Genomic DNA, 26,087 nt, shown 5'->3' with positions numbered 1-26,087 from the left:
CCACACAAGGCTTTAGTGATTAGTGAGAGAGATTTGTTGTGTTCTTTTGAGCTCTTGCGCTTGGATTGCTTCCTTCTTTCATTCTTTCTTGCGATCATCTCAATTGTAAGCAAGGCAAGAGACACCAATTGTGTGGTGGTCCTTGCGGGAAGTTTGATTCCCAATTGTTTTGAGAAGAGAAGCTCACTCGGTCCGAGGGACCGTTTGAGAGAGGGAAAGGGTTGAAAGAGACCCGGTCTTTGTGACCACCTCAACGGGGAGTACGTTTGCAAGAACCGAACGTCGGTAAAACAAATCCGCGTGTCACACTCTTTATTCGCTTGCGATTTGTTTTGCACCCTCTCTCTCGGACTCGTTTATATTTCTAACGCTAACCCGGCTTGTAGTTGTGATTAAGTTTGTAAATTTCAGATTCGCCCTATTCACCCCCCCCCCTCTAGGCGACTTTCAATGATGATGCTGATCGAAGGAGAAAAAGACTACTTAGTCCTTAATGACTTGTACTATGGTCATAAGTGAATATTGAGGACATAAATGTACTTTTACCCAGGCTGCGTCTCGTGTCTATAAATAGATGAACAATAGCACCGTACTGTTCAGGCTGATTGGTAATCTCTCTCGCATCAATGCCTTTGAGCAAGCCGAAGGTATCATTGTAATGTAGATCTTGTTAATATGCATACATGTTCTGTGAAATGGAAATACAAATGAGTCGATGGGATACACTTGTTATTTTCGTCTCTTCGCATTATTGTTCATCTATGAAATGATGAAGGCATGTCCTTCATGACCTTCGTCTGATGATCATTATGTCCATGAGGAGATAATGCTTCGGAAGACGAAGGTCTCTAATATTTAACAATTGTGTTGTCTTGTTCTTAATTCACAGCATTTAAGAACAAGTGGCCAACAGAACTTGTATATTCTAGAGCTCTTGAGTAAAATATATACTAAACCCCTCCAACAGTGGTATCACCATTTAGAGACAAAATTACTTTGTTTCATCTTAATAACTACGTTCATTTTGTTACTTATAATGATGTAACTTCTAATTTGTTCTCTAATGAAGGACTTTGTTTTTTTATTATATGATAATTGGGCTACAGACTTTATTAATAACATATTCGCTTTCGACGATAACAGATATAACTCCAATGGTCCTCAGTGGTCATAATTTTTTGCTAGACAAAACTTAAGATATTTGCTTGTTTTGTACGTTATGAAATAATATTTTAATGTTGTTGAATGTAATGGTACAATATTGTTGAATGGATGAAATGTGGATATTGATGTTGAATGGATAAAATATGCATATTGATGTGATGGTATATTGTTGTTGAATGATATAATTGAGTTATGTTGAATGTAAATTGATCAAATGTGTATGTAATGTATATGGATATGCATGTGATTTGTATATGGGTGTGTAGGTAAATTTTGGACCCCTAAAATTGGTTATTTTTGGTGACTACCACTAGCCACCGAAAATAAACCTAACTATTTTTGACGGCCAGAGACAACCACAAAAAATAATCAATTTTAAGGTTATTTTTTACATCTGTCTATCAAAAATAAGACTTACTTTTGGCGTCCAATTTCCAATGTGGTGTTGTCGCCAAAAATAACACTAAAATTCAATGAAACTAGGCCACTTTCAGCGAGAAAAACTTATTTTTTGTGGTCCCTAACAACCGAAAAGTATCTATTTTCTTTAGACCCCACAACTAAATTTCCTCGATAGGAGTAGCGAGCAGTAAAGTTCTATCCAAACAAGGAGCCAAGCCATCAAAAACAATTCTGTTTTTTAAGGTGGTGTCTTTAGTTCTGATGGTGTTCTTATTTTTACATTTAGTCGTATTTTTTGCTCGGTTTTGCCCTTTCAGTGCTATAGAGCAGAAGGACAAAATTGAGCAAAAAATTCAACTAACGCCCCGTTTGGATCATTGGAATTAAATTCCATTCTAATAATAGTAATTTAGGCATATATCAATTAAGCTAATTCGCTTTTATGCAAAATATATTTGTATACTATTATTAGCAAGATATCGGAAATATTTATGTGCTACATTTTTACTATAGATGAGTGGAACGAAGAGTGTCATATAAGTTACAGAATAGAAACAAATTCTAGTAATGCATAAAATCATTTCCTATCCTCCACCCTATGAATTTGAGATAGTCTTATATCTGAACTTTGGAAAGTGGTGGAATGTCAAATTCCAAACTAAATAAGTTACTTTATTGAGTGAATTCCAATTCCTTTAAAATGAAGGGATTCAAACGCCCCGTAAGGGTAAAAATGAGGAAGGTGGCAAAACTAAGGGTATGAATTTAAATAGCCCAACACAATTCTATTGTGGTGTATCTATTTATAAGTATTTAGTATGAAACATAAGAGTGTGTTCTGTTAGCTAGACAAATATGAAGATGAGTTTAGAACCAACAACCATATTTTAAATCCCCATTTGCATTTGTGAATAGTTTATTTTTTATCATTTTAATATGGGAGAGCACAACTATGATAGTGTCGGCGTTTCAAGACCGGGGGGTCCCTGGGCCGACGAGTGAGTGTCGCCGCGTGCCCCAGCCCAGATGGGTCGAGCGCGAGGGCGAGCGCGAAGGGGGGGGAGAGCGAGGCGGCCGGAGACCGGCGTGAGAGAGGTGGGAATCCCGCGGCCTTCGTGTTCGTCCCGCGCCCAGGTCGGGTACGCTTGTAGTAGGGGGTTACAAGCGTCCACGCGGGAGAGGGAAGCGAGCGGCTCCAAGCGAGCGCCTGTCTCGTCCTCGTCCCCGCGCGGCCAACCCTCTCTAACAGGGCCCTGGTCCTTCCTTTTATAGGCGTAAGGAGAGGATCCGGGTGTACAATGGGGGGTGTAGCAGAGTGCTACGTGTCTAGCGGAGGAGAGCTAGCGCCCTAAGTACATGCCGTTGTGGCAGCCGGAGAGATTTTGGCACCCAGCTGGTGTGATGTCGTGGTCGTCGGAGGAGCGGTGGAGCCTGGCGGAGGGACAGCTGTCGGAGCGGTTGGGTCCTTGCTGACGTCCTCTTGCTTCTGTAAGGGGGCTAAGAGCCGTCGTCGTCATAGAGTATGCGGGGCGCCATCATTGCCTATCTGGCGGAGCTAGCCAGATGGGACGCCGGTCTTGTTCCCTGCGGCCCGAGTCAGCTCGGGGTAGGGTGATGATGGCGCCTCCTGTTGACGTGGCTGGCCTGCGCCCTAGGTTGGGCGATGTGGAGGCTCCTCCGAAGCCGAGGTCGAGTCTGTCTTCCGTGGCCGAGGCCGAGTCCGAGCCCCTGGGCGAGGCGGAGGCCGTCGGCTGAGGCCAGTGCGGAGTCCGAGCCCTGGGGTCAGGCGAAGCGGAGTTCGTCGTCTTCTGGGGCTGAGCCCAAGTCCGAGCCCTAGGTCGGGCGGAGCGGAGTTCGTCGTCTTCTGGGGCTGAGCCCGAGTCCGAGCCCTGGGTCGGGCGGAGCGGAGTTCGTCGTCTTCTGGGGCTGAGCCCGAGTCCGAGCCCTGGGTCGGGCGGAGCGGAGTTCGCCGTCTTCCGGGACTTAGCCCGAGTCCGAGCCCTGGGTCGGGCGGAGCGGAGTTCGCCGTCTTCCGGGACTTAGCCCGAGTCCGAGCCCTGGGTCGGGCGGAGCGGAGTTTGCCGTCTTCCGGGACTTAGCTTGAGTCCGAGCCCTGGGTCGGGCGAAGCGGAGCTTCCTATGGTGCCTTCGGCAGGGCCTGATTGCCTGTCAGTCTCACTCTGTCAAGTGGCACTGCAGTCGAAGTGGCGCAGGCGGCGCTGTCCTTCTGTCAGGCCGGTCAGTGGAGCGGCGGAGTGACGGCGGTCACTTCGGCTCTGCCGGGGGGCGCGCGTCAGGATAAAGGTGTCAGGCCACCTTTGCATTAAATGCTCCTGCGATTTGGTCGGTCGGTGCGGCAATTTAGTCAGGGTTGCTTCTTAGCGAAGGCAGGGCCTCGGGCGAGCCGAAAATATGTTCGCCGCTGGAGGGGGGCCTCGGGCGAGACGGAAATCCTCCGGGGTCGGCTGCCCTTGTCCGAGGCTAGGCTCGGGCGAGGCGTGATCGAGTCGCTCGAATGGACTGATCCCTGACTTAATCGCACCCATCAGGCCTTAGCAGCTTTATGCTGGTGGGGGTTACCAGCTGAGAATTAGGAGTCTTGAGGGTACCCCTAATTATGGTCCCCGACAGTAGCCCCCGAGCCTCGAAGGGAGTGTTAGCACTCGCTTGGAGGCTTTCGTCGCACTTTTTTGCAAGGGGACCAGCCTTTCTCGGTTGCGTTTTGTTCTGGTGGGTGCGCGCGAGCGCACCCGCCGGGTGTAGCCCCCGAGGCCTCGGAGGAGTGGTTTCACTCCTTCGAGGTCTTAATGCCTCGCGTAATGCTTCGGCTGGTCTGGTTGTTCCCTCATGCGAGCTGGCCGTAGCCCGGGTGTACGGTCGGGGCCCAAGTTCTCGGGCTGGTATGTTGACGCTGTCAACGGTTCGGCCGGAGCCGGGTTTGCGAGAGCAGCCCCCGAGCCTCCGCACAGGGCGAGAGGGCGATCAGGGACAGACTTGGCTTTTTTACATACGCCCCTGCGTCGCCTTTCCGCAAGGAGGAGGGGGGAAAGCGCCATGTTGCCCTTGATGGGCGCCGAACATGGTGTCTCCGGTGAGCTGCAAGCGGGTAATCCGAGTGGACGTCCGTGCCCCGTTCGTTAGGGGTCGGCTAGGGGCCCAGAGGCACGCCCAAAGGTACCTGCGGGTGATCTGCCGGACCCGGTCCCCTGGCGACGGGGTCTGAGGGCTCGATGCCTCCCTCTGATGGGATTCCGTTACAAGATCGCTCCCGCTGGTCTCGGAAATGTCCTAGGGTACCTCGGGAGCGCAGCCCGAGCCTCGGTTATGTATCGAACGTACCCATGGTCATCCCTCGCTCGGCGTCTGAGGCGGCTGTGAACCCTTCGGGGGCCAGCCTTCGAACCCCTGATCAGTAATGGGCGCGGAGCCCGAGTAGCCTGAGGCGGCCATGGAACCCTTCGGGGGGCCGGCCTTCGAACCTCTGACCAGTAGTGGGTGTAAGGCCCACGCGATCTGAGGCGGTTGTCGAACCCTTCAGGGGGGCAGCCTTCGAACCTCTGATCAGTAGGGAGGCTCGGAGCCTGGTTCCTTCCCGGGGTATCCCCCCTTTCCCGGTCCCTGTTGCAAGAGAGAGAGAAAGAGGAAAAAAGGAAAAGGATACGAAATCGAACGACGCGGCGTACCTTTGTTGGCGCGGTCATTATAGCGAAGGCGAAACGTCGCCTGCTTCTCCTGCCAGAGGCGCCGCCTGTCCCGCCGCGCAGTTAATGCGACGGGGCGAGTGGTTGGCGGGGCGGCCGTTGCGCGTGCGCGAGCCATTCGAGGAACGGATCACGGGCGCGTTGTCTTCACGCCGTGAGAGGGGGTTCTCTCGCTGCCCCCGGATGGGACGTGGGCTTGGCTGACAACGTGACTGCTGCTCCTGCCCGCCTGCTACCGTCATTACGGCCCGCCCATTTTTGGCCATATTGACCATCGCGCCAGGCTGGCGCTGCTGGGTCGTGCGCTGGGTCGCCTCGAGTCGCGGTATTGGTTCCGCAGTCGAGGAGGCGCGGTAGTGGCGCGAGTGGCGGTGCAGTTGCTTGCACGAAGCGTCCGGCGCGCCGGTTGCGTGACGCGTGGGCCTGGGCTTCCATGCTGGGCGTGTTGGGAGTCGGAGAAGCGCGCCCACTTGGCGCGGTTGCATGCCGCCTGCATGGCTGCCCGCCCCTTTCGCCTGTTAGTCTGGGCAAAAGTGGAGGGTCACTTGTAACCGCTGGGCGGTTGTGCGCCACCGCGCACGGCGGTTTGGCTTCTTCTGCTCCGAGCCGGCTTGCATGACATGTGGGACCCAGCCCCCGCGCCGCAGGGGAGGACCTTGGAGTGTGTGGGAGAAGACTCAACCCGTGACGGCTGGGGACGCAAGTAGGGATAGTCGCCTTTAAAAGGAGGGTGACCCCCTTGGAAGGCGACCATGTCTTCGCGCTCCCTTATGCATCGTGTCTTTCCACCTTCCAAGCCCCCGGATGGGGGATACCCGCCGTCTTTTCGCCTCATCGTTGGAGGAACGCAACTCCGTGGGAGTTGGTACCTTTCAGCCATCGTTCAGCTTCAAGGATTTTCATCATGCAGCCCAGCCGCACCCCTCCACCGGCGGTCACCCAAGATGGTGACCTCCAGCTTGATGGTGGGGGAAAGCGAGCCGGGCTGCGGCCTCTGCCCCTCCCTCAGCCTCAAGGATTTTCATCACCAGGGCTGGGGAGGGGAGTGTGCCGAGTCGGGGCCGACCCCTACGTGGGCGGTGGCCCGCTCCTTCACTCAGTGATCAGAGGGAAGGGCGGTCGTCGTCCGTGGCGCTAGCAGCTGCACTGTGCCTGGCTCTCGGACGCGAGTGGCTTCGGAGCCGCTCGCGGCGTCGGCGTCTGCCACGGCAGCTGGAAGAGGTTCTTCCACCGACGAGATAGCCAGGGCCGCCCACGGACCGACCTCCAACTCTACGGCCTTCTGCCCGTCCTTGCCTCACGAGTTTGGGCATGGGCGGGGGCCTCTTGGCAGCAGCATCCACCCTGAGGTCAGTGCTGTCGCTGTTCGGCCCCCCGGGACAGAAGTCGTCGTCGTCGCTGCTGTTGGAGCGGGCGACGGCGCGCCGTTCGTCGGTCTTCTGTTCCTCCGCAGGCCCTCCCCCATCGAGTGGGGTTGTTCATACCTGCGGAGGTGGAACCGGAGTTCCGTTTGTAATGGCACTTTGAATGTCAGTGTTTTTGTTCATTACGGCTGTCGAGGCCTGAACATGTATGTAATTTTGGCACGGAGCCGTGTTTTTTCCTCATTTTCGAGCACTAAGACTCGCCTGTTGGTTGTCTGAACCGCTTCACCAAGCGTGAGTCGCCCCGTGTCAAGGTGACGAGTGAGGTATCCATATCTCGGAGGCGTAGGAGTCCCTCGGCTCGGTCGGCCTTGTTGTCCGAGGCTCCTCTAGCTCAGTTAAAGGGACCCCTTGGCCGCTCTTGGATGAGCCGAGGCCAGGGGTAGCAATATCAGCATGAACAGGGGCAGAGTTGGCTCAAAAATGAAACCTGGTTGGCCGGAGCCTAGCCGGGTCGTCCGTTGGCGGGACCGACGCTGGAGTTGACCAGCTGACGCCTCGGGTCGGACTGGCGCCCTTGGTGGAATGCTGGTCGAGGCCCCGGGGCGACCGGCCGAGCCGCCCGCTTGGGCCGGGTTCCCGGAGGAGACCCTGGCAGCGATGGCCCGGGCGTGGCGATGACGTCGTCCTTCAGAGCGGAGATCCTCGGACCGCGTCACCGTCCGAGGCTGGGTCGGACCTCGCCGAAGGTGTCGTCGATGCCGAGGGTGCTGCTGCCCCCTTCCAGCGTCAAGACCTGAGCCTGTAGGATCAGATTGTCTTGTAGCGTGTGTCTCCTGCGGCCGCTGAGGCCAGAACACACACCCTCGCTATGTTGTAAAGTTGCGTCTCTTTTCCTCTTGTTTCGAGTATCTGGAATTTTTTGTCGGTAACAGGTATGTTTGTGCGAGCGAGAGTTGCTTCTCGCGGAAGGTGATGAGTGAGGTATCCGTATCCCGGAGGCGTAGGAGTCCCTCGGCTCGGTCGGCCTTGCCGCTTACGCGCACTTTTACCCGTCCATGAGGCTCTGTCACCGACTCAGTCGAGAAGGCTCGAAGGATCGCTTCGGCAGAAGAACTTCCGAACGTGAAGACTTGTTCGGTCCGCGGAATCACTTATCCGAACGTGAGTTACTTATCGCAGAAGCTGATGAGTGAGGTATCCGTATCCCGGAGGCGTAGGAGTCCCTCGGCTCGGTCAACCTTGGCTGCTTACGTGTACTCCGTCGTTTTCAGGATCCACTTTTCGAAGTAGTCAAAAAGCACGAAAGACATTCTAGCAGAAGAGATCTTTTTTTCGAGGAAAATCTCAACGCAGAGGGGGTTTCCCCCCCTTTTAGCCCCCGAGGGAGGGTCGGGCTTTGCCGAGGCGAGGCCGACCCTTCCTTGATGACTAAACTTTGCGTGGGTGCGAGGTATATGAACAACTTGAAAACATCTTAAGGGTAGAAGCGACGTAGCTGTTGGATGTTCCAAGCGTTGTCGTAGACCTCGCCTTGACTGTTGGCCCGCTTTTACGTTCCGGGCTTCAGAACCTTGGCGATGACGAACGGTCCCTCCCAGGGGGGCGTGAGCTTGTGCCTCCCTCGGGCGTCTTGTCGCAGCCGAAGCACCAGGTCGCCCACCTGGAGGTCTCGGGATCGGACCCCTCGGGCGTGGTAGCGTCGCAGGGACTACTCGTACCGCGCCGAGTGTAGTAAGGCCTTGTCTCGAGCCTCCTCCAGCTGGTCCAGCGAGTCTTCTCGGCTAGCTTGGTTGCTTTGATCGTTGTAGGCCCTCGTCCTCGGGGAGCCGTATTCCAGGTCTGTGAGCAAGACGGCCTCGGCCCCGTAGACTAGGAAGAACGGCGTGAAACCCGTGGCTCGGCTTGGCGTTGTCCTCAGGCTCCAGACCACCGAGGGGAGTTCCTTCATCCATCGCTTGCCGAACTTGTTGAGGTCGTTGTAGATCCGAGGCTTGAGCCCTTGTAGAATCATGCCGTTGGCACGCTCTACTTGCCCATTTGACATGGGATGAGCCACGGCGGCCCAGTCCACCCGGATGTGGTGATCCTCGCAGAAGTTCAAGAACTTTCTGCCGGTGAACTGGGTGCCGTTGTCGGTGATGATGGAGTTTGGGACCCCGAAGCGATGGATGATGTTGGTGAAGAACGCCACCGCCTGCTCGGACCTGATGCTGTTCAGAGGTCGGACCTCGATCCACTTGGAGAATTTGTCGATGGCGACCAGCAGGTGCGTGTAGCCCCCGGGTGCCTTCTGCAAGGGGCCGACGAGGTCCAGACCCCACACAGCAAAGGGCCAGATGATGGGTATCGTCTGCAGAGCCTGAGCGGGCAGGTGGGTCTGCTTCGCATAGAATTGACACCCTTCGCAGGTGCGGACAATTCTAGTGGCGTCGTCCACCGCTGTCGGCCAGTAGAAGCCTTGTCGGAAGGCATTCCCGACAAGGGCTCGAGGCGCTGCGTGATGGCCGCAAGCCCCCGAGTGTATCTCCCGCAGGAGTTCCTGACCTTCGGCGACGGAGATGCATCGCTGGAGGATGCCTGAGGGGCTGCGGTGGTAGAGCTCCTTCTCTTCGCCCAGCAAGACGAACGACTTGGCGCGCCGCGCCACCCGCCGAGCTTCGGCTCGGTCGAGGGGTAGCTCTCCTTGGTAGAGATATCGCAGGTACGGGGTCTGCCAGTCTCGATCAGGCGTGGCCCCGCTTCGCTCCTCCTCGACGCGCAGTGCCTCACCCTCGGGGGCCGAGGGTACCTCGGGCTGAACCGAGGGCGCCTCGGGCCGAGCTGATGGTGCCTCGGGCTGTGTCGAGGGTACCTCGGGCTGGACCGAGGGTACCTCGGACTGGGCCGAGGGCGCCTCAGGCTCGGGCGTGTCGTCGATCTTGACGGAGGGTTGATGCAGATCCCGGGAGAAGACGTCCGGGGAACCGTTGTTCGCCTCGAGGCTATTTTAGCCAGCTCGTCCGCAGTCTCGTTGTAGCGCCGAGCGATGTGCTTAAGCTCGAGCCCGTAGAACTTGTCTTCCAGGCGCCGAACCTCATCGCAGTAGGCCTCCATCTTCGGGTCGCGGCAGTGGGAGTTCTTCATGACTTGGTCGACGACGAGCTGTGAGTCACCGCGGGCGTCGAGGCACCGGACCCCTAGCTCGATGGCGATCCGCAACCCGTTGACCAGAGCCTCATACTCAGCCACATTGTTGGACGCCGGGAAATGGAGGCGTAGCACATAGCGTAGGTGTTTTCCGAGGGGCAAGATGAAGGGTAGGCCTGCGCCGGCTCCCGTCTTCATCAACGACCCGTCGAAAAACATGGTCCAGAGCTCCGGTTGGATCGGAGCCATCGGTAGCTGGGTGTCGACCCATTCGGCTACGAAGTCCGCCAAGACTTGGGACTTGACGGCCTTCCGAGGGGCGAACGAGATTGTCTCGCCCATGATTTACACCGCCCACTTTGCAATCCTACCCTAGGCCTCTCGGCACCGGATGATCTCCCCCAGGGGGAAGGATGACACCACAGTTACCGGATGAGACTCGAAGTAGTGTCGCAACTTCCGCCGCGTCAGGATCACTGCATACAGCAGCTTCTGAACTTGCGGGTAGCGGATCTTGGTTTCGGATAGTACCTCGCTGACGAAGTAAACTGGCCTCTGAACGGGCAATGCATGCCCCTCTTCTTGCCTCTCGACCACAATCGTGGCGCTAACCACCTGAGTGGTCGCGGCGACGTAGACCAAGAGGGCTTCTCCGGCAGCTGGAGGCACCAAGATAGGCGCCTTTGTGAGGAGCGCCTTCAAGTTCCCGAGAGCTTCCTCGGCCTCGGGGGTCCAAGTGAAGCACTCGGCCTTCCTTAAGAGGTGGTACAGAGGTAGACCTCTTTCGCCGAGGCGTGAGATGAAACGGCTCAGAGCCGCGAGACATCCCATGACCCTCTGTACGCCTTTCAAGTCCTTGATGGGCCCCATGCTGGTGATGGCTGCGATCTTCTCCAGGTTGGCTTCGATGCCCCGCTCAGAGACGATGAACCCCAAGAGCATGCCTCGGGGCACCCCGAAGACACACTTCTTGGGATTGAGCTTGACGCCTTTCGCCTTGAGGCATCGGAATGTCACTTCAAGGTCGGAAAGGAGGTCGGAAGCTTTCCTTGTCTTGACTACGATGTCATCGACGTAGGCTTCGACCGTGCGGCCAATGTGTTCGCCGAACACATGGTTCATGCACCGCTGGTACGTCGCGCCCGCATTCCTCAAGCCGAACGGCATGGTGACATAGCAGTACATGCCGAAGGGCGTGATGAAAGAAGTCGTGAGCTGGTCGGACTCTTTCATCCTAATTTGATGATACCCTGAGTAGGCATCGAGGAAAGACAGGGTTTCGCACCCAGCAGTGGAATCCACGATTTGATCGATGCGAGGCAGAGGGTAGGGAACCTTCGGACATGCTTTGTTGAGACCAGTGTAGTCTACACACATCCGCCATTTCCCCCCTTTCTTTCTCACAAGCACAGGGTTGGCAAGCCATTCGGGATGGAATACCTCTTTGATGAACCCTGCCGCGCATTAGCTTGTGGATCTCCTCGCCTATGGCTCTGCGCTTCTCTTCGTCGAATCGGCGCAGAGGCTGCTTGACGGGTCGAGCTCTGGCTCGAATGTCCAGCGAGTGCTCGGCGACATCCCTCGGTATGCCGGGCATGTCCGAGGGACTCCACGCGAAGACGTCGGCGTTCGCGCGGAGAAAGTCGACGAGCACTGCTTCCTATTTGGGATCGAGCCCGGAGCCGATCCGGATCTGCTTGGAGGTGTCGCCGCTGGGGTCGAGGGGGACGGCCTTAACCGTCTCCACTGGCTCGAAGTTGCCGGCATGACGCTTCACGTCTGGCACCTCCTTAGAGAGGTTCTCCAAGTCGGCGATGAGGGCCTCGGACTCGGCGAGGGCCTCGGCGTACTCCACGCACTCCACGTCACATTCGAACCCGTGTTTGTACGTGGGGCCGACGGTGATGACCCCGTTGGGGCCCAGCATCTTGAGCTTCAGGTAGGTGTAGTTGGGGACGGCCATGAACTTCGCGTAGCATGGCCTTCCCAGTACCGCGTGGTAAGTTCCTCGGAACCCGACCACCTCGAACGTCAGAGTCTCCCTTCGGAAGTTGGAGGGCGTTCCGAAGCAGACGGGAAGGTCGATTTGTCCGAGGGGCTGGACGCGCTTCCCGGGAATGATCCCATGGAAGGGCACAGCGCCTGCTCGGACGGAGGACAGGTCAACACGCAGGAGCCTGAGGGTCTCGGCGTAGATGATGTTGAGGCTACTGCCTCCGTCCATAAGGACCTTGGTGAGCCTGACGTCGTCGATGACGGGGTCGACGACGAGCGGGTATTTCCCCAGGCTCGGCACGTGGTCGGGGTGGTCGGCTTGGTCGAAGGTGATGGGCTTGTCGGACCAGTCTAGGTAGACTGGCGCCGCCACCTTCACCGAGCAGACCTCCTGACGCTCTTGTTTGTGGTGCCGAGCCGAGGCATTCGCCGCTTGCCCACCGTAGATCATGAAGCAATCGCGGACCTCGGGGAACTCTCCTACTTGGTGATCTTCCTTCTTGTCATCGACGCGGGCCCTGCCACCCTCCGCGGGTGGCCCGGCCCTGTGGAAGTGGCACCGAAGCATGACGCACTCCTCAAGGGTGTGCTTGACGGGCCCCTGGTGATAGGGGCACGACTCCTTGAGCATCTTGTCGAAAAGGTTTGCACCTCCGGGGGGCTTCCGAGGGTTCTTGTACTCGGCGGCGGCGACAAGGTCCGCGTCGGCGGCGTCGCGTTTCGCTTGCGACTTCTTCTTGCCTTTCTTCTTGGCGTCGCACTGAGTTGACGCCTCGGGAGCATCTTCCGATGGGTGGCCCTGGGGCTGCTTGTCCTTTCGGAAGATAGCCTCGACCGCCTATTGGCCGGAGGCGAACTTGGTGGCGATGTCCATCAGCTCGCTCGCCCTGGTGGGGGTCTTGCGACCCAACTTGCTCACCAGGTCGTGGCAGGTGGTGCCGGCGAGGAACGCGCCGATGATATCCGAGTCGGTGATGTTGGGCAGCTCGGTGCGCTGCTTCGAGAATCGCCGGATGTAGTCCCGGAGAGACTCTCCCGGCTGCTGTCGGCAGCTTCGGAGGTCCCAGGAATTCCCGGGGCGCACGTACGTGCCCTGGAAATTGTCGGCGAAAGCTTGGACTAGGTCGTCCCAGTTGGAGATCTGCCCCGGAGGCAGGTGCTCCAACCAGGCACGAGCGGTGTCGGAGAGGAACAGGGGGAGGTTGCGGATGATGAGGTTGTCATCGTCCGTTCCACCCAGTTGGCAGGCCAGACGGTAGTCCGCGAGCCACAGTTCCGGTCTCGTCTCCCCCGAGTACTTTGTGATAGTAGTCGGGGGTCGGAACCGGGTCGGGAACGGTGCCCGTCGGATGGCCCGGCTGAAGGCCTGCGGACCGGGCGGTTCGGGCGAGGGACTCCGATCCTCCCCGCTGTCATAGCGTCCCCCACGCCTGGGGTGGTAGCCTCGGCGCACCCTCTCGTCGAGGTGGGCCCGACGGTCGCGGTGATGGTGCTCGTTGCCGAGGCGGTCCGGGGCCGCAGGCGCGGTGTTGCGCGTGCGCCCGGTGTAGACCGAGGCTTCCCGCATGAATCGGGAAGTCACGGCATGAGGTTCTGAGGGGTACCCCTGCCTTCGGGAGGCAGAGTTCTTGGCCCGTCGGACCGCGGCGCCTTCCAGGACATTCTTGAGCTCCCCCTGGATTCGCCGACCCTCGGTGGTTGATGGCTCCGGCATTGCGCGGAGAAGCATCGCTGCTGCAGCCAGGTTCTGGCCGACCCCACTAGATGCGGGTGGTGGCCTGACCCTGACGTCGTCGGCGATGCGGTGCTGGAAGCCCTGGGGCAGATGGCGTATTTCTCCGGCCGGAGGTTGGCCCGCCCATGCCTGCCCGACGTCCCGGCGGATCGGCTCAAGCACTCCTGCTCCCTCGTCGAGCCTGGCCTGCACCCCGCGGATTTGCTCGAGCTGTGGGTCATGGCCCCCCGCCTGAACGGGGACCACAGCTAGCTCCCGCGGGATGTCAACGCGGGGCACCGGCCTAGGGAGATCACCGTCCTCCGGCATGCCGAGATGATTGCCTTCGGAGGGACCCCCTAGATCGACGTGGAAACATTCGCGGCTTGGACCGCAGTCCTCGTCGCCGAGGCTGTGGCTAGCGTCGGAACAGTCGGAGAGGCAGTAGTCACATGTGGTCATGAAGTCCCGCAGGGCCATGGGGTTGCCAAGTCCAGATAAATCCCAACAGATGCTGGGCTCGTCGTCTTCCTCGGACCCAGAGGGCCCGTAGGTCGAGACGTCCGTCAGCCGGTCCCAAGGCGACCGCATGCGAAACCCCAGAGGGTTTGGACTCGCCTCTACGAGAGCACCCGCCAAAGCGAGGTCGCTAGGCGGGTTGAGGCTGAATCCAAATGACGTGGGATGGGAATCGGTCGGTACCTCTTGGTCGACGAGCTGCGATAAAGTCACGTCGGGGACTGACTGCACCGTCGTCTCAGGTACGAGGGCGACGTCCAGCAAGCTTTGCGCAAGCGCGCTGGCGCCGTCCGCTTGCTCGGGATTGGCGTGTCGCGGGGAGACGGCGCTCGTCTTCGTCTCAAGCGCGAAGTCGATACCCGGTGCGCCCCCCGTTGGGGTGCCGGCGCTGTCGACTTGCTCGACAGCCGACGAGGCGCTGCCTCCTGCTTGGCCTTGGTTGCCCTGCCTTTCCCTCCATCGGCGGGGAAGAAGGCGGGACGAGGTCGAAAGTTGTTCTTCCACCACGCGAGGAAGACGTCGTCGATTCCGCCGCCGGCGGGCGGGCTGTCGGCCGCCATTGTCGTCGTCGCGCGGCGGGGGAAGGAGTATCATGTCGTAGCTGCCGTCGAAGGACATGAACTAAAGACTCCCGAAACGGAGCACCGTCCCGGGTTGGAGAGGTTGCTGGAGACTGCCCATCTGGAGCTTGACGGGAAGCTGTTCGTCAACACGCAGTAGGCCCGTACCTGGCGCGCCAACTGTCGGCGTTTCGAGACCGGGGGGTCCCTGGGCCGACGAGTGAGTGTCGCCGCGTGCCCCAGCCCAGATGGGTCGAGCGCGAGGGCGAGCGCGAAGGGGGGAGAGCGAGGCGGCCGGAGACCGGCGTGAGAGAGGTGGGAATCCCGCGGCCTTCGTGTTCGTCCCGCGCCCAGGTCGGGTGCGCTTGTAGTAGGGGGTTACAAGCGTCCACGCGGGAGAGGGAAGCGAGCGGCTCCAAGCGAGCGCCTGTCTCGTCCTCGTCCCCGCGCGGCCAACCCTCTCTAAGAGGGCCCTGGTCCTTCCTTTTATAGGCGTAAGGAGAGGATCCGGGTGTACAATGGGGGTGTAGCAGAGTGCTACGTGTCTAGCGAAGGAGAGCTAGCGCCCTAAGTACATGTCGTTGTGGCAGCCGGAGAGATTTTGGCACCCAGCTGGTGTGATGTCGTGGCCGTCTGAGGAGCGATGGAGCCTGGCGGAGGGACAGCTGTCGGAGCGGTTGGGTCCTTGCTGACGTCCTCTTGCTTCCGTAAGGGGGCTGAGAGCCACCGTCGTCATAGAGTATGCGGGGCGCCATCATTGCCTATCTGGCGGAGCTAGCCAGATGGGACGCCGGTCTTGTTCCCTGCGGCCCGAGTCAGCTCGGGGTAGGGTGATGATGGCGCCTCCTGTTGATGTGGCTGGCCTGCGCCCTAGGTTGGGCGATGTGGAGGCTCCTCCGAAGCCGAGGTCGAGTCTGTCTTCCGTGGCCGAGGCCGAGTCCGAGCCCCTGGGCGAGGCGGAGGCCGTCGGCTGAGGCCAGGGCGGAGTCCGAGCCCTGGGGTCAGGCGAAGCGGAGTTCGTCGTCTTCTGGGGCTGAGCCCGAGTCCGAGCCCTGGGTCGGGCGGAGCGGAGTTTGTCGTCTTCTAGGGCTGAGCCCGAGTCCGAGCCCTAGGTCGGGCGGAGCGGAGTTCGTCGTCTTCTGGGGCTGAGCCCGAGTCCGAGCCCTGGGTCGGGCGGAGCGGAGTTCGCCGTCTTCCGGGACTTAGCCCGAGTCCGAGCCCTGGGTCGGGCGGAGCGGAGTTCGCCGTCTTTCGGGACTTAGCCCGAGTCCGAGCCCTAGGTCTGGCGGAGCGGAGTTCGCCGTCTTACGGGACTTAGCCCGAATCCGAGCCCTGGGTCGGGCGAAGCGGAGCTTCCTATGGTGCCTTCGGCAGGGCCTGACTGCCTGTCAGTCTCACTCTGTCAAGTGGCACTGCAGTCGAAGTGGCGCAGGCGGCGCTGTCCTTCTGTCAGGCCGGTCAGTGGAGCGGCGGAGTGACGACGGTCACTTCGGCTCTGCCGGGGGGGCACGCGTCAGGATAAAGGTGTCAGGCCACCTTTGCATTAAATGCTCCTGCGATTTGGTCGGTGCGGCGATTTAGTTAGGGTTGCTTCTTAGCGAAGGCAGGGCCTCGGGCGAGCCGGAAATATGTTCGCCGCTGGAGGGGGGCCTCGGGCGAGACGGAAATCCTCCGGGGTCGGCTGCCCTTGTCCGAGGCTAGGCTCGGGCGAGGCGTGATCGAGTCGCTCGAATGGACTGATCCCTGACTTAATCGCACCCATCAGGCCTTAGCAGCTTTATGCTGATGGGGGTTACCAGCTGAGAATTAGGAGACTTGAGGGTACCCCTAATTATGGTCCCCGACAGATAGAAACCATGGGAACTAGCCCAGAGAAAAGAACTATTCTCCAATATGGCCCTTTTTGGGGCAGCTGTTGCTTGTTGGAAAAACAGTTTATCTGTGAAGCTGATGAAAAGCAGTTTCTACTTGTTGGTTGCTTTTATTTCATTCCGAGAAACAGTTGAACTGATAAGCTATTGCAGAAGCGTTCTGTTTGACACAACTTTTTAAATATGTAAAGATCCATAGACCTACTCTTTGAAATAATCTAAACAAAAAACTCCTATGAAGACCCAAGAAATGGTAGATTCCTCAACTAGGCACCTCTGCCTGAGCCCTCTTCTTGACGGTCGATCAGTCGAACACATGAATAATTTACTTGTATATGTTTCAGAGTAAGGAGAATTGAGGGGATTGAAGAGAATAAAATCCTTTGATAATTAATTTTAAATAGCAATGAGATTTTAGTTCCTCCAATCCCTTCAATTCCTTTTGCTCTCAAATATGCCCTTATGTTTATAGATTTCTAAATTAGAACCCTATCTCTAGACGAGGGAGACCTCTTCTTGTTGGTCGATCCAATCATATGGCTAGTCGATCGGTCAGACATATGGAGTGTTTGGTTTGAAGAATCATTTCATTCTAGATGAAGTGATGTATCATAAGTTATTCTATAAATTTAGTGGGATAAACTCATTCCTCGTATCAAATTAGGCTCCTTTGAAAGCACCTAGTTTTTAAAAAACTGGTTTATAGAAATTAAGATGGTTCCAAATATAACAGTTTATGTCTCAGTTTATAGAACTTGGAATCATAATTTCTTAAAAAACAAGAAACTAACTTCTCCTAGCTAAAAAGATAAAAATCGGTTTCTTAAAAACTAGGTTGCTTTTAAACTAGACCTTATTTCATTCCATAAACCAACCATAAACCAAACACGCTAATAAAGAATTTACACTTCAATTTGTAGATTTCTCGGTTGGACCCCTCTCTCTGAATGAGGGAGCCGCCTTCTTGCTAGCCGGTTACAAAGAATTTACACTCGTCAGGAACCCAAAGATTTCCAAATCTCATAAGGTAAGGGCCAATGGAGCTCAGTATTTTTTATACTTTTAAGATTAAACCAGATTTTAAGATTTTAATTATATAATAACATTGTCCAATTTACAATGCCACCAGTCAGCTCTGTGGAAAAAAAATTAACGCCCCAGCATGCTGACACGATCATCGTCCATTTTTGCCACATGAACACATGGTACAACGGGGTTCCATTCAAAATTCATTCACAATTCAAAACACAGTAGAGCGAAGCAGAATGTTTTTTTTTTTCTAAATGAAAACAGCAAGATCAAATGCAGCTTGCTGTAAACATCAGAACGCCGACAAGACAAGGCGAACTGAGAATAGAAGGGTACCGCAGAGACAGGACAGAGGTGTTCAAAACATAGAGCTAACAACAGTCAATAATGTTTCAGTAGAGCCTTCCACAGCAATCCGAGGCGCCACAGTAGCAATGTTTAACCTTCTCCTCGCCATTTATGTAGACCTCCCCTATCTTATAGTTATAGTGGTAGGTCAGCTCCTGTAGTGGCGGGATATTCTCAACAGCAAAAAACATAACATGTGGCATCCTCATATCATCATGGTCCCAGAGAACATTTTGGGCATAGAGGTTTGGTGAACAACTATGGTTGATAAATCTTCCCACATTGCCACACTCAGATGCATCTATTGTGAAGCCTTCCATGGTCTCAGAAGATGAGGTAGCAGATCCTAGACCAACCACTGACTTCAGCCCCTCCCAAAGTTCTTTATCATGGTAGTTATGACCAATATCAAATAGATACTCATCATTCTCTCTCTTTTCAGCTTCTTCATCTTCCAATAGCTCACCGGTATACTCACATATGAAACTGCCTGATGATATAGAACTGAGGGATCTTACACCCCAACCTGTCTTGCCTGTCTTGAATATTTCTAGTGGAATTTTGACACCATGCTGACTCACCCTGTTGTGGCATGTTGGCGGGCACCTGCAAGTAGTGGTTAAAAATTGGTTAGCCTACATGTATTTAAAGCTAGATTACTATCTTGGTTTTAAGATAACTGTCTGGTGTGCATCAATATGTTTGCTTGTTGACAAAGATCTCTATAACTTTCAGGAGAACAGGTAAACTCTGTGAAACCATTTTTCATATGCCAGACACCTGCTGTTGTTCTTAATGTTTCATAATGTGTCGCTATCATCTGGACCTAAAACCAACCATAAGCCTTAATGTAACATCACATAGACATAGAAGTTCCATCGAATAGAATATTTCTCATGGTTGAAAATTTGAATACAGGAACTACAAAAAACCAATAGAAAACTAGATAACAAACGAATATTTTCAGGTCAGCAGTTATTTGGATTGTTTAAGTCTTTGCACAACCATACCTGCATGATGGACCACACTCATATATGAGAGGCCTGGCCTCGACGATCGCACCGTTGAAATTGAACATGATTTCCCCTCCATTTTTCACTGCACAAGCACATGTAATAGAGTCCGAGCAGCCGTTTGTACAGTTGCAACCTTTTGGTGGTTCTTTTTCATACCAATCTGGATATATGACTTCGGTAATGTATTTAAATGGTGCTGGCTTCATGTCATCAATTGTGTTGATGACACATATGGGTATCCGCTCCCTTCCTTGAGATATATCAGGCAAACAAAGACCTTCACGAACTTTGGACTTCCTCGTTGCCTTAACTGCATGTAGGGCTAATTCAGGTTGCCCTGCGATCCTCTGTAACTTGTACTTGAAGACCCTCTCGCCTTTTGGGCCTTCTTGCCAACATTCCAACACTTCGTACAATCCATCATATATAAATATTGAAGTTTGCTTGCCTTTAGAATGACCAATTTCACTTCTATTTTGGCCTTTGAACCCATGAATCACACGAACCGGGGTCTTGGTTTCAATGCAATTCTTCAAGGCAAGATTACCCCGCTCAAGCTTTTGATCATCTCCTTCTTTATTCCCACCAGCCTTCCCTCCGGAACCAGTGTATATTAGTTCATCTGAGCTTGATAATTCATCAGGATAGCCACCAGAGGCAACGATACTTATAGCAACATTGATACCATTCACCTTAGAAGTGGCAATACCTGCTTGAAGTGGGCCATGGAGACCAATTATGGACAGCTCAACTCTAAAATGAAATTCATCGCCAACTTCGACACCGGGAAAATTTCCCACAACAGCCCCAAGCTTTTTATAAATAGGGTCGTTCTTTAGTGCCTTAGCTGCTTCAATGTCAATCCTTCCAACTTTGCGTTTACCTTGTTCCTCAACTTGTGTAAGCTTTCGGTATGTCGCCTGGAATAACTGGAGCAACTTCCTAACTTTGCTTCGAGCATCTATATCATGGTCCCGAGATTGCTTGTGGTGTGACCCGGAAGGAACAACCGGAAGAACCGTGAGACACATTTCTTGTTTTTGTCCATACACAACTAGCGCCCTAGAGTTGTCATCATCTTCCAAGATAATGCCATCATTGTCATCCATTGCCTCATCATTGCTCGAGTCACAAGATACCACTTTCCCTACTGGTATATCATTTGGAGTAGCATCTAGCTTGTTCACAGGAACAAGCCACTTGGAAGTACTATCAATAGGTTCTCTTCCTCGTGTCTCATTATCATCCATTGTCTCATCATTGATCGATTCATTAGAGGTCACTTTTCTTGCTAGTATATCTTTTCGAGTGGTGTCCTTTTCCTTTATCTTGTTCATACGAACAAGAGACTTGGAAGCACTACCATCCTTTCCCTTAAGCTTGTTCCTAGGAACAAGAGACTTGGAAGCACTAGCAAATGACTTTCTTCCTCGTGTCCAAGGGCAATTATCAGGAGCCATCAATGCTTGTACAATTATTTGGTTAGGCTCTTCAATTTGATTGATTGCAACATGTGTTCCAAGCTTGGACTCCCTAGCGGACAAATGCAAATTACCCTTGCTTGTGTCATCACTCTTCAACTTATGAGCAAACTTATTTTGCTTTGTGTTCATATTTGAGGACACTTCCTTTTTAGCACTCAGAGTCTTACTTTGCATCTTCCCACCTGCAGAGGACCTTGCATTACCAAGCAATCCAGCATTCATCTTGCCACTATCCAACCTCTTTACCTTTACATCAATGGGATTGCTCAAAGGTGTCCTAAGATTACTTCTTTGCAAGCTACTTTCAAGTTCATTTTTCATCTTATGATCCACCATTTCTTGTGCTACCTGCTCCCCTTTATGTGCCGAGAATTTCCCATTCATCTTCTCATCAGAAACATTCCTCTGTGTAGCTTTTGAAACAACATTTCGCTGGTCACCGTCTTGTTTGGTACCGGCAAAATCATCTCGAACTTGGACCCTATTGTGAGCCTTGCTATGTCCTTCATCCACTATTTTCTTGCTTTCCACTTTCTTATTGGATGCCTCTATTGCTGAAGTTGGAAAAGCCGATTCTCCTAAAACTAAAACCGGAATTGCCACCAAGGCATCACCATTGTTGACAGGGGTGGCTTCTGAAGGCAACCACTCCCTATCTCCACTGCCTGTGGTATTAACAGCAGACATCCCAAAACTAGGAGCAAATGAGCGTATAGGTGAGACCTCCAAAACACCACTGTCTGCGGTGGTAACAATAGTCCTCCCACAGCCAGGTGGAAATTTGCGTACGGCTGAGACTGCCCTCCTCTTAGGCAGCGGATTCAGAGACGATTCCGACGACCACCGTTTTGTTCTGCTTCCTGCAATTCCATTTTCCTTTCCCTGTAACTCACCAGTGCCTGTTTTGTTTTCAATCTCTGTGAAATCATTAGCAGCAACCTCCTGCCCCATATCGCTGCTGCCACCACAGCCCTTCTCTGCTGCCACCAACAAGCCATCCCCCTCGCCACCGTTCTGCATAGAACTAGCACCAACAGTGGTACAGCTCCCCAGTACTTCTAACGTTGGCCCTGCCACCTGCACCACCCTGTCCCCTTGCTGACCATCCGATGACAGCTTGACTGCACCGCCCACCAATTGCACCTCTCCGTTCTCCCCACCGTCTCCATCCTGCCTAGCCCTCTCCGGCCCTGACTGAGGCAGGGCATGTGGGAGGGCGCTGCTGCGCGCTGCAGGCAAAACAGCTGAGAGATCGTCCACCTTATCATCCTCTTGGTGAGGCAGGCCGCAACTCTGAGCCACAGGTGAAACGGCGGCAGGATCAGCCACCTCTTCCACCTTATCCGACCCCTGCTGCCGAGGCGGGGCGCCATTCTGAGGCAGAGGCGAAACTGTGGCGGCGGCGACGGCCTCCTCCACCTTATCCGAACCCTGCTGCCGAGGCGGGGCGCCGTTCTCAGGCAGAGGCGAAACTGTGGCGGCGGCCTCCTCCACCTTATCCGACCCCTGCGGCCGAGGCGGGGCGCCGTTCTCGGGCAGAGGCGAAACTGTGGCGGCGGCGACGGCCTCCTCCACCTTATCCGGGCATCCGTTCTGAGCCGAAGGCGAAATGACAGCGGGGGCGGCCTCGTCGTCGGCCCTGCCGCCGACGATGGTGAAGGCGCCATCAACGCCATTCACCTCAGGACCTGCCGCGGCCGGAGAGGCCGGCGCGGGCAGAGGCGCAGGGAACCGACCGCACCCGGGCGGCCAGGACCGCTTGGCGGAGACTCTCGAAGGTGTCAACCTGCGCGGCGGTAGCCCCGTCGCGGCCTCGACTGGCGGCGCCGGCGGCTTCACACCGGCCCCGGGCATCCCAAGAACCTGCAAAATCAAGATCGAAATTAGAGGACGGATCTCAATCGAATCGATGGGGCACCCGTAAATAACCGCAATCAAACCCTAGAACCCCCATCCCACCCCCATCACTGAGTCCGCATCACGGCATCAGGCAAACATTTTTCTTCTCTTTACCTGATAGCGCAACCAAAGGAGGAGGAGGAGGAGGGGCGCGCGATGGGCTCACCTTTCTTTCCCCCCGATATGAGCGAGGGGCCGGCGCGAGATTACTCTGCCACGGCGAGTTTGCGCGGAGAAAGAGGAGGCCGCAGGGGAGGCAGGGAGCGGATCTCTCCCGAGGAGGAGGTTGGAGTGGAATGGGAAGTGGTGAACGGGAGGGTGTCCGCCAGCGCCAGGCAGGCACGCGCGCGGCTTCGCGCCCTTGGAGACTGGACGCTTCAGTTCGGTTTTCCGGGCTCGGGGGCGTCCTCCGGTTTCTGGCTATGGATCACTTACTAGTGGCGAAGCCAGGACCAGGCTATCAGTATAAAACCGAATATAACATTAAAAATAATGTATAGGTTTTTAGACACTAAAAGCTAGCTCTTTTGACAGCAGTCACAGCTAACCATACTGGCTGGTATATGGATCTTTAGAGGCTATTTAGTCCACTGGCCATAGGTCGGTCTCCGCCCCCTCTCTTACCACCAAACCAGCCATAAATGTTTCTGGTATGTTTGAGTCTTATTTGAGCTATTTTTCATATAGAGAAGACCTATTTGATTTTGTGTGTGTCGTTACTTTTCATTATGTCAAAGTTGACCTATTCTTTTTTTAAATTATATATATAGGGTGATGGATCTAACATTCCATCACCTGGACCACCATCACGCGTCTACCCACCCGACCGTGTGGCTCGGCTCTCTTTATGCCACACGTGGCTCCTTTTCCTACGCTGCTCCCTTTCACGCCACGCGCGGCTTGGCTCTCTTCGTCCAGTAAAACATTAAGTCATTCTTGTTTTTCAAGAAAATATTAAGTCATTTTTTGTTTTTCAGACATTCTTCGTGTTTTCTGAGGCATTTCTAATTTTTTTCAGCAATTCCAGATTCTAGGCAACATTAAGATATTTTTTGTTTTTTCAATCATTTTCATGTTTTCTCAGACATTCCTTGCTTTTAGTTCAGCCATTGTACGCAACATTAAATCATTCAATTGTTCAGGCAACAGTAAGTCATTAAGCGCCATGAAAACATTAAGTCATTTCGAGCGCGTTAAGTCATTCGAAGAGGAGGTGGCTCGGCTCACGGTAACTATGAGAAAAACCAAGATCCCCAACGAGCTATCACATTCGGGGATGGAAATCAAGGTTTGGTCAAAGGATTGGGTAAAATTGCTATATCACCTGACCATTCTATTTCCAATGTTTTTCTTGTAGATTCATTAGATTACAATTTGCTTTCCGTTTCGCAATTATGTCAAATGGGATACAACTGTCTATTTACTAATGTAGGTGACACTGTCTTTAGAAGAAGTGATGATTCAATAACATTTAAGGGAGTGTTGGAGGGTCAGCTATACTTGGTAGATTTTGATAGAGCTGAACTCGACACTTGCTTAATTGCTAAGACTAACATGGGTTGGCTATGGCACCGCCGACTAGCACATGTTGGGATGAAGAATCTTCATAAGCTTCTAAAGGGAGAGCACATTTTAGGATTAACAAATGTTCATTTTGAGAAAGACAGGATTTGTAGCGCATGCCAAGCAGGAAAGCAAGTTGGTGCTCACCATCCACACAAGAACATCATGACGACCGACAGACCACTGGAGCTCCTACACATGGATCTATTCGGCCCGATAGCTTACATAAGCATCGGCGGGAGTAAGTTCTGTCTAGTTATTGTGGATGATTATTCTCGCTTCACTTGGGTGTTCTTTTTGCAGGAAAATTCTCACACCCAAGAGACCTTAAAGGGATTCTTGAGACGGGCTCAAAACGAGTTCGGCTTAAGGATCAAGAAAATTAGAAGCGACAACGGGACGGAGTTCAAGAACTCTCAAATTGAAGGCTTGCTTGAGGAGGAGGGTATCAAGCATGAGTTCTCCTCTCCCTACACGCCACAACAAAATGGTGTAGTGGAGAGGAAGAATTGAACTATATTGGACATGGCTAGAACCATGCTTGATGAGTACAAGACATCAGATCGGTTTTGGGCCGAGGCCGTCAACACCGCCTGCTACGCCATCAACCGGTTGTATCTACACCGAATCCTCAAGAAGACATCATATGAACTCCTAACCGGTAAAAAGCCCAATATTTCATATTTTAGAGTCTTTGGTAGCAAATGCTTTATTCTTGTTAAAAGATGTAGAAAATCTAAATTTGCTCCTAAGACTGTAGAAGGCTTTTTACTAGGATATGATTCAAACACAAGGGCATATAGAGTCTTTAACAAGTCCTCTTGACAAGTTGAAGTTTCTTGTGACATTGTGTTTGATGAGACTAACGGCTCTCAAGTAGAGCAAGTTGATCTTGATGAGATAGGTGTTGAAGAGGCTCCGTGCATCGCGCTAAGGAACATGTCCATTGGGGATGTGTGTCCAAAGGAATCCGAAGATCCTCCAAATGCACAAGATCAACCATCCTCCTCCACGCAAGCATCTCCACCAACTCAAAATGAAGATGAGGCTCAAGTTGATGAAGGAGAAGATCAAGCAAATGAGCCACCTCAAGATGACGACAATAATCAAGGGGGAGATGCAAATGATCAAGACAAGGAGGATGAAGAACAAAGGCCGCCACACCCAAGAGTCCACCAAGCAATCCAACGAGATCACCCCGTTGACACCATCCTCGGCGACATCCATAAGGGGGTAACCACTTGATCTCGGGTTGCACATTTTTGTGAGCATTACTCTTTTGTTTCCTCTATTGAGCCACACAGGGTAGAGGAAGCACTACAAGATTCGAATTGGGTGGTGGCGATGCAAGAGGAGCTCAACAACTTCACTAGGAACGAGGTATGGCATTTGGTTCCACGTCCTAATCAAAATGTTGTAGGAACTAAGTGGGTCTTCCACAACAAGCAAGACGAGCATGGTGTGGTGATAAGGAACAAAGCTCGACTTGTGGCCAAGGGATACTCCCAAGTCGAAGGTTTGGATTTCGGTGAAACTTATGCACCCGTAGCTAGGCTTGAGTCAATTAGTATATTATTAGCCTATGCTACTTACCATGGCTTCAAGCTTTACCAATTGGCCGTGAAGAGTGCCTTCCTCAGTGGACCAATCAAGGAAGAGGTCTATGTTGAGCAACCTCCCGGCTTTGAAGATAGTGAGTACCCTAACCATGTGTATAAACTCTCTAAGGCGCTTTATGGGCTCAAGCAAGCCCCAAGAGCATGGTATGAATGCCTTAGAGATTTCCTTATCACTAATGGATTCAAAGTCGGAAAAGCCGATCCTACACTCTTCACTAAAACTCTTGAAAATGACTTGTTTGTATGCCAAATTTATGTTGATGATATTATATTTGGGTCTACTAACGAGTCTACATGTCAAGAATTTAGTAGGATCATGACACAAAAATTCGAGATGTCTATGATGGGGGAGTTGAAGTACTTCTTAGGATTTCAAGTGAAGAAACTCCAAGAGGGCACCTTCCTAAGCCAAACAAAGTATACTCAAGATATTCTAAGCAAGTTTGGGATGAAGGATGCCAAACCCATCAAGACACCCATGGGAACCAATGGGCATCTCGACCTCGACACGGAAGGTAAGTCCGTGGATCAAAAGGTATATCGGTCAATGATAGGCTCTTTGCTATACTTATGTGCATCTCGACCGGATATTATGCTTTCCGTATGCATGTGTGCAAGATTCCAAGCCGACCCTAAGGAAGCTCACCTTACGGCCGTAAAACGAATCTTGAGATATTTAGTTTATACTCTTAAGTTTGGGCTTTGGTATC

At 53.5% G+C, this 26,087-nt stretch overlaps 1 protein-coding gene across 1 annotated transcript; it reads right to left on the bottom strand.

The window, feature by feature from the left end:
- Positions 1–17,622: 17,622 nt before the first annotated feature.
- LOC103647380 (Histone-lysine N-methyltransferase H3 lysine-9 specific SUVH5) lies at positions 17,623–22,662 on the bottom strand. Its single transcript, XM_008671923.2, has 3 exons — positions 22,362–22,662; positions 18,807–22,159; positions 17,623–18,402 (listed from the first exon to the last, which is right to left on the bottom strand). The coding sequence occupies exons 2-3, from the start codon at positions 22,148–22,150 to the stop codon at positions 17,841–17,843; spliced, it is 3,906 nt and encodes a 1,301-aa protein (XP_008670145.1). The 5' UTR covers positions 22,151–22,159; positions 22,362–22,662; the 3' UTR covers positions 17,623–17,840.
- Positions 22,663–26,087: the final 3,425 nt, after the last annotated feature.

Source organism: Zea mays, chromosome 2, assembly GCF_902167145.1.
Source record: "Zea mays cultivar B73 chromosome 2, Zm-B73-REFERENCE-NAM-5.0, whole genome shotgun sequence".
NCBI classification, from domain to species: domain Eukaryota; kingdom Viridiplantae; phylum Streptophyta; class Magnoliopsida; order Poales; family Poaceae; genus Zea; species Zea mays.
This window is presented reverse-complemented; position numbering and strand designations above follow the sequence as displayed.

Excerpts from the sequence above, each read along its gene's own strand:
- LOC103647380 (XM_008671923.2), bottom strand. The coding sequence starts at position 22,150 with ATGCCCGGGGCCGGTGTGAAGCCGCCGGCGCCGCCAGTCGAGGCCGCG. Across the intron at positions 18,403-18,806 it reads GAGTGTGGTCCATCATGCAG|GTGCCCGCCAACATGCCACA; the intron begins GTATGGTTGTGC and ends CACTACTTGCAG.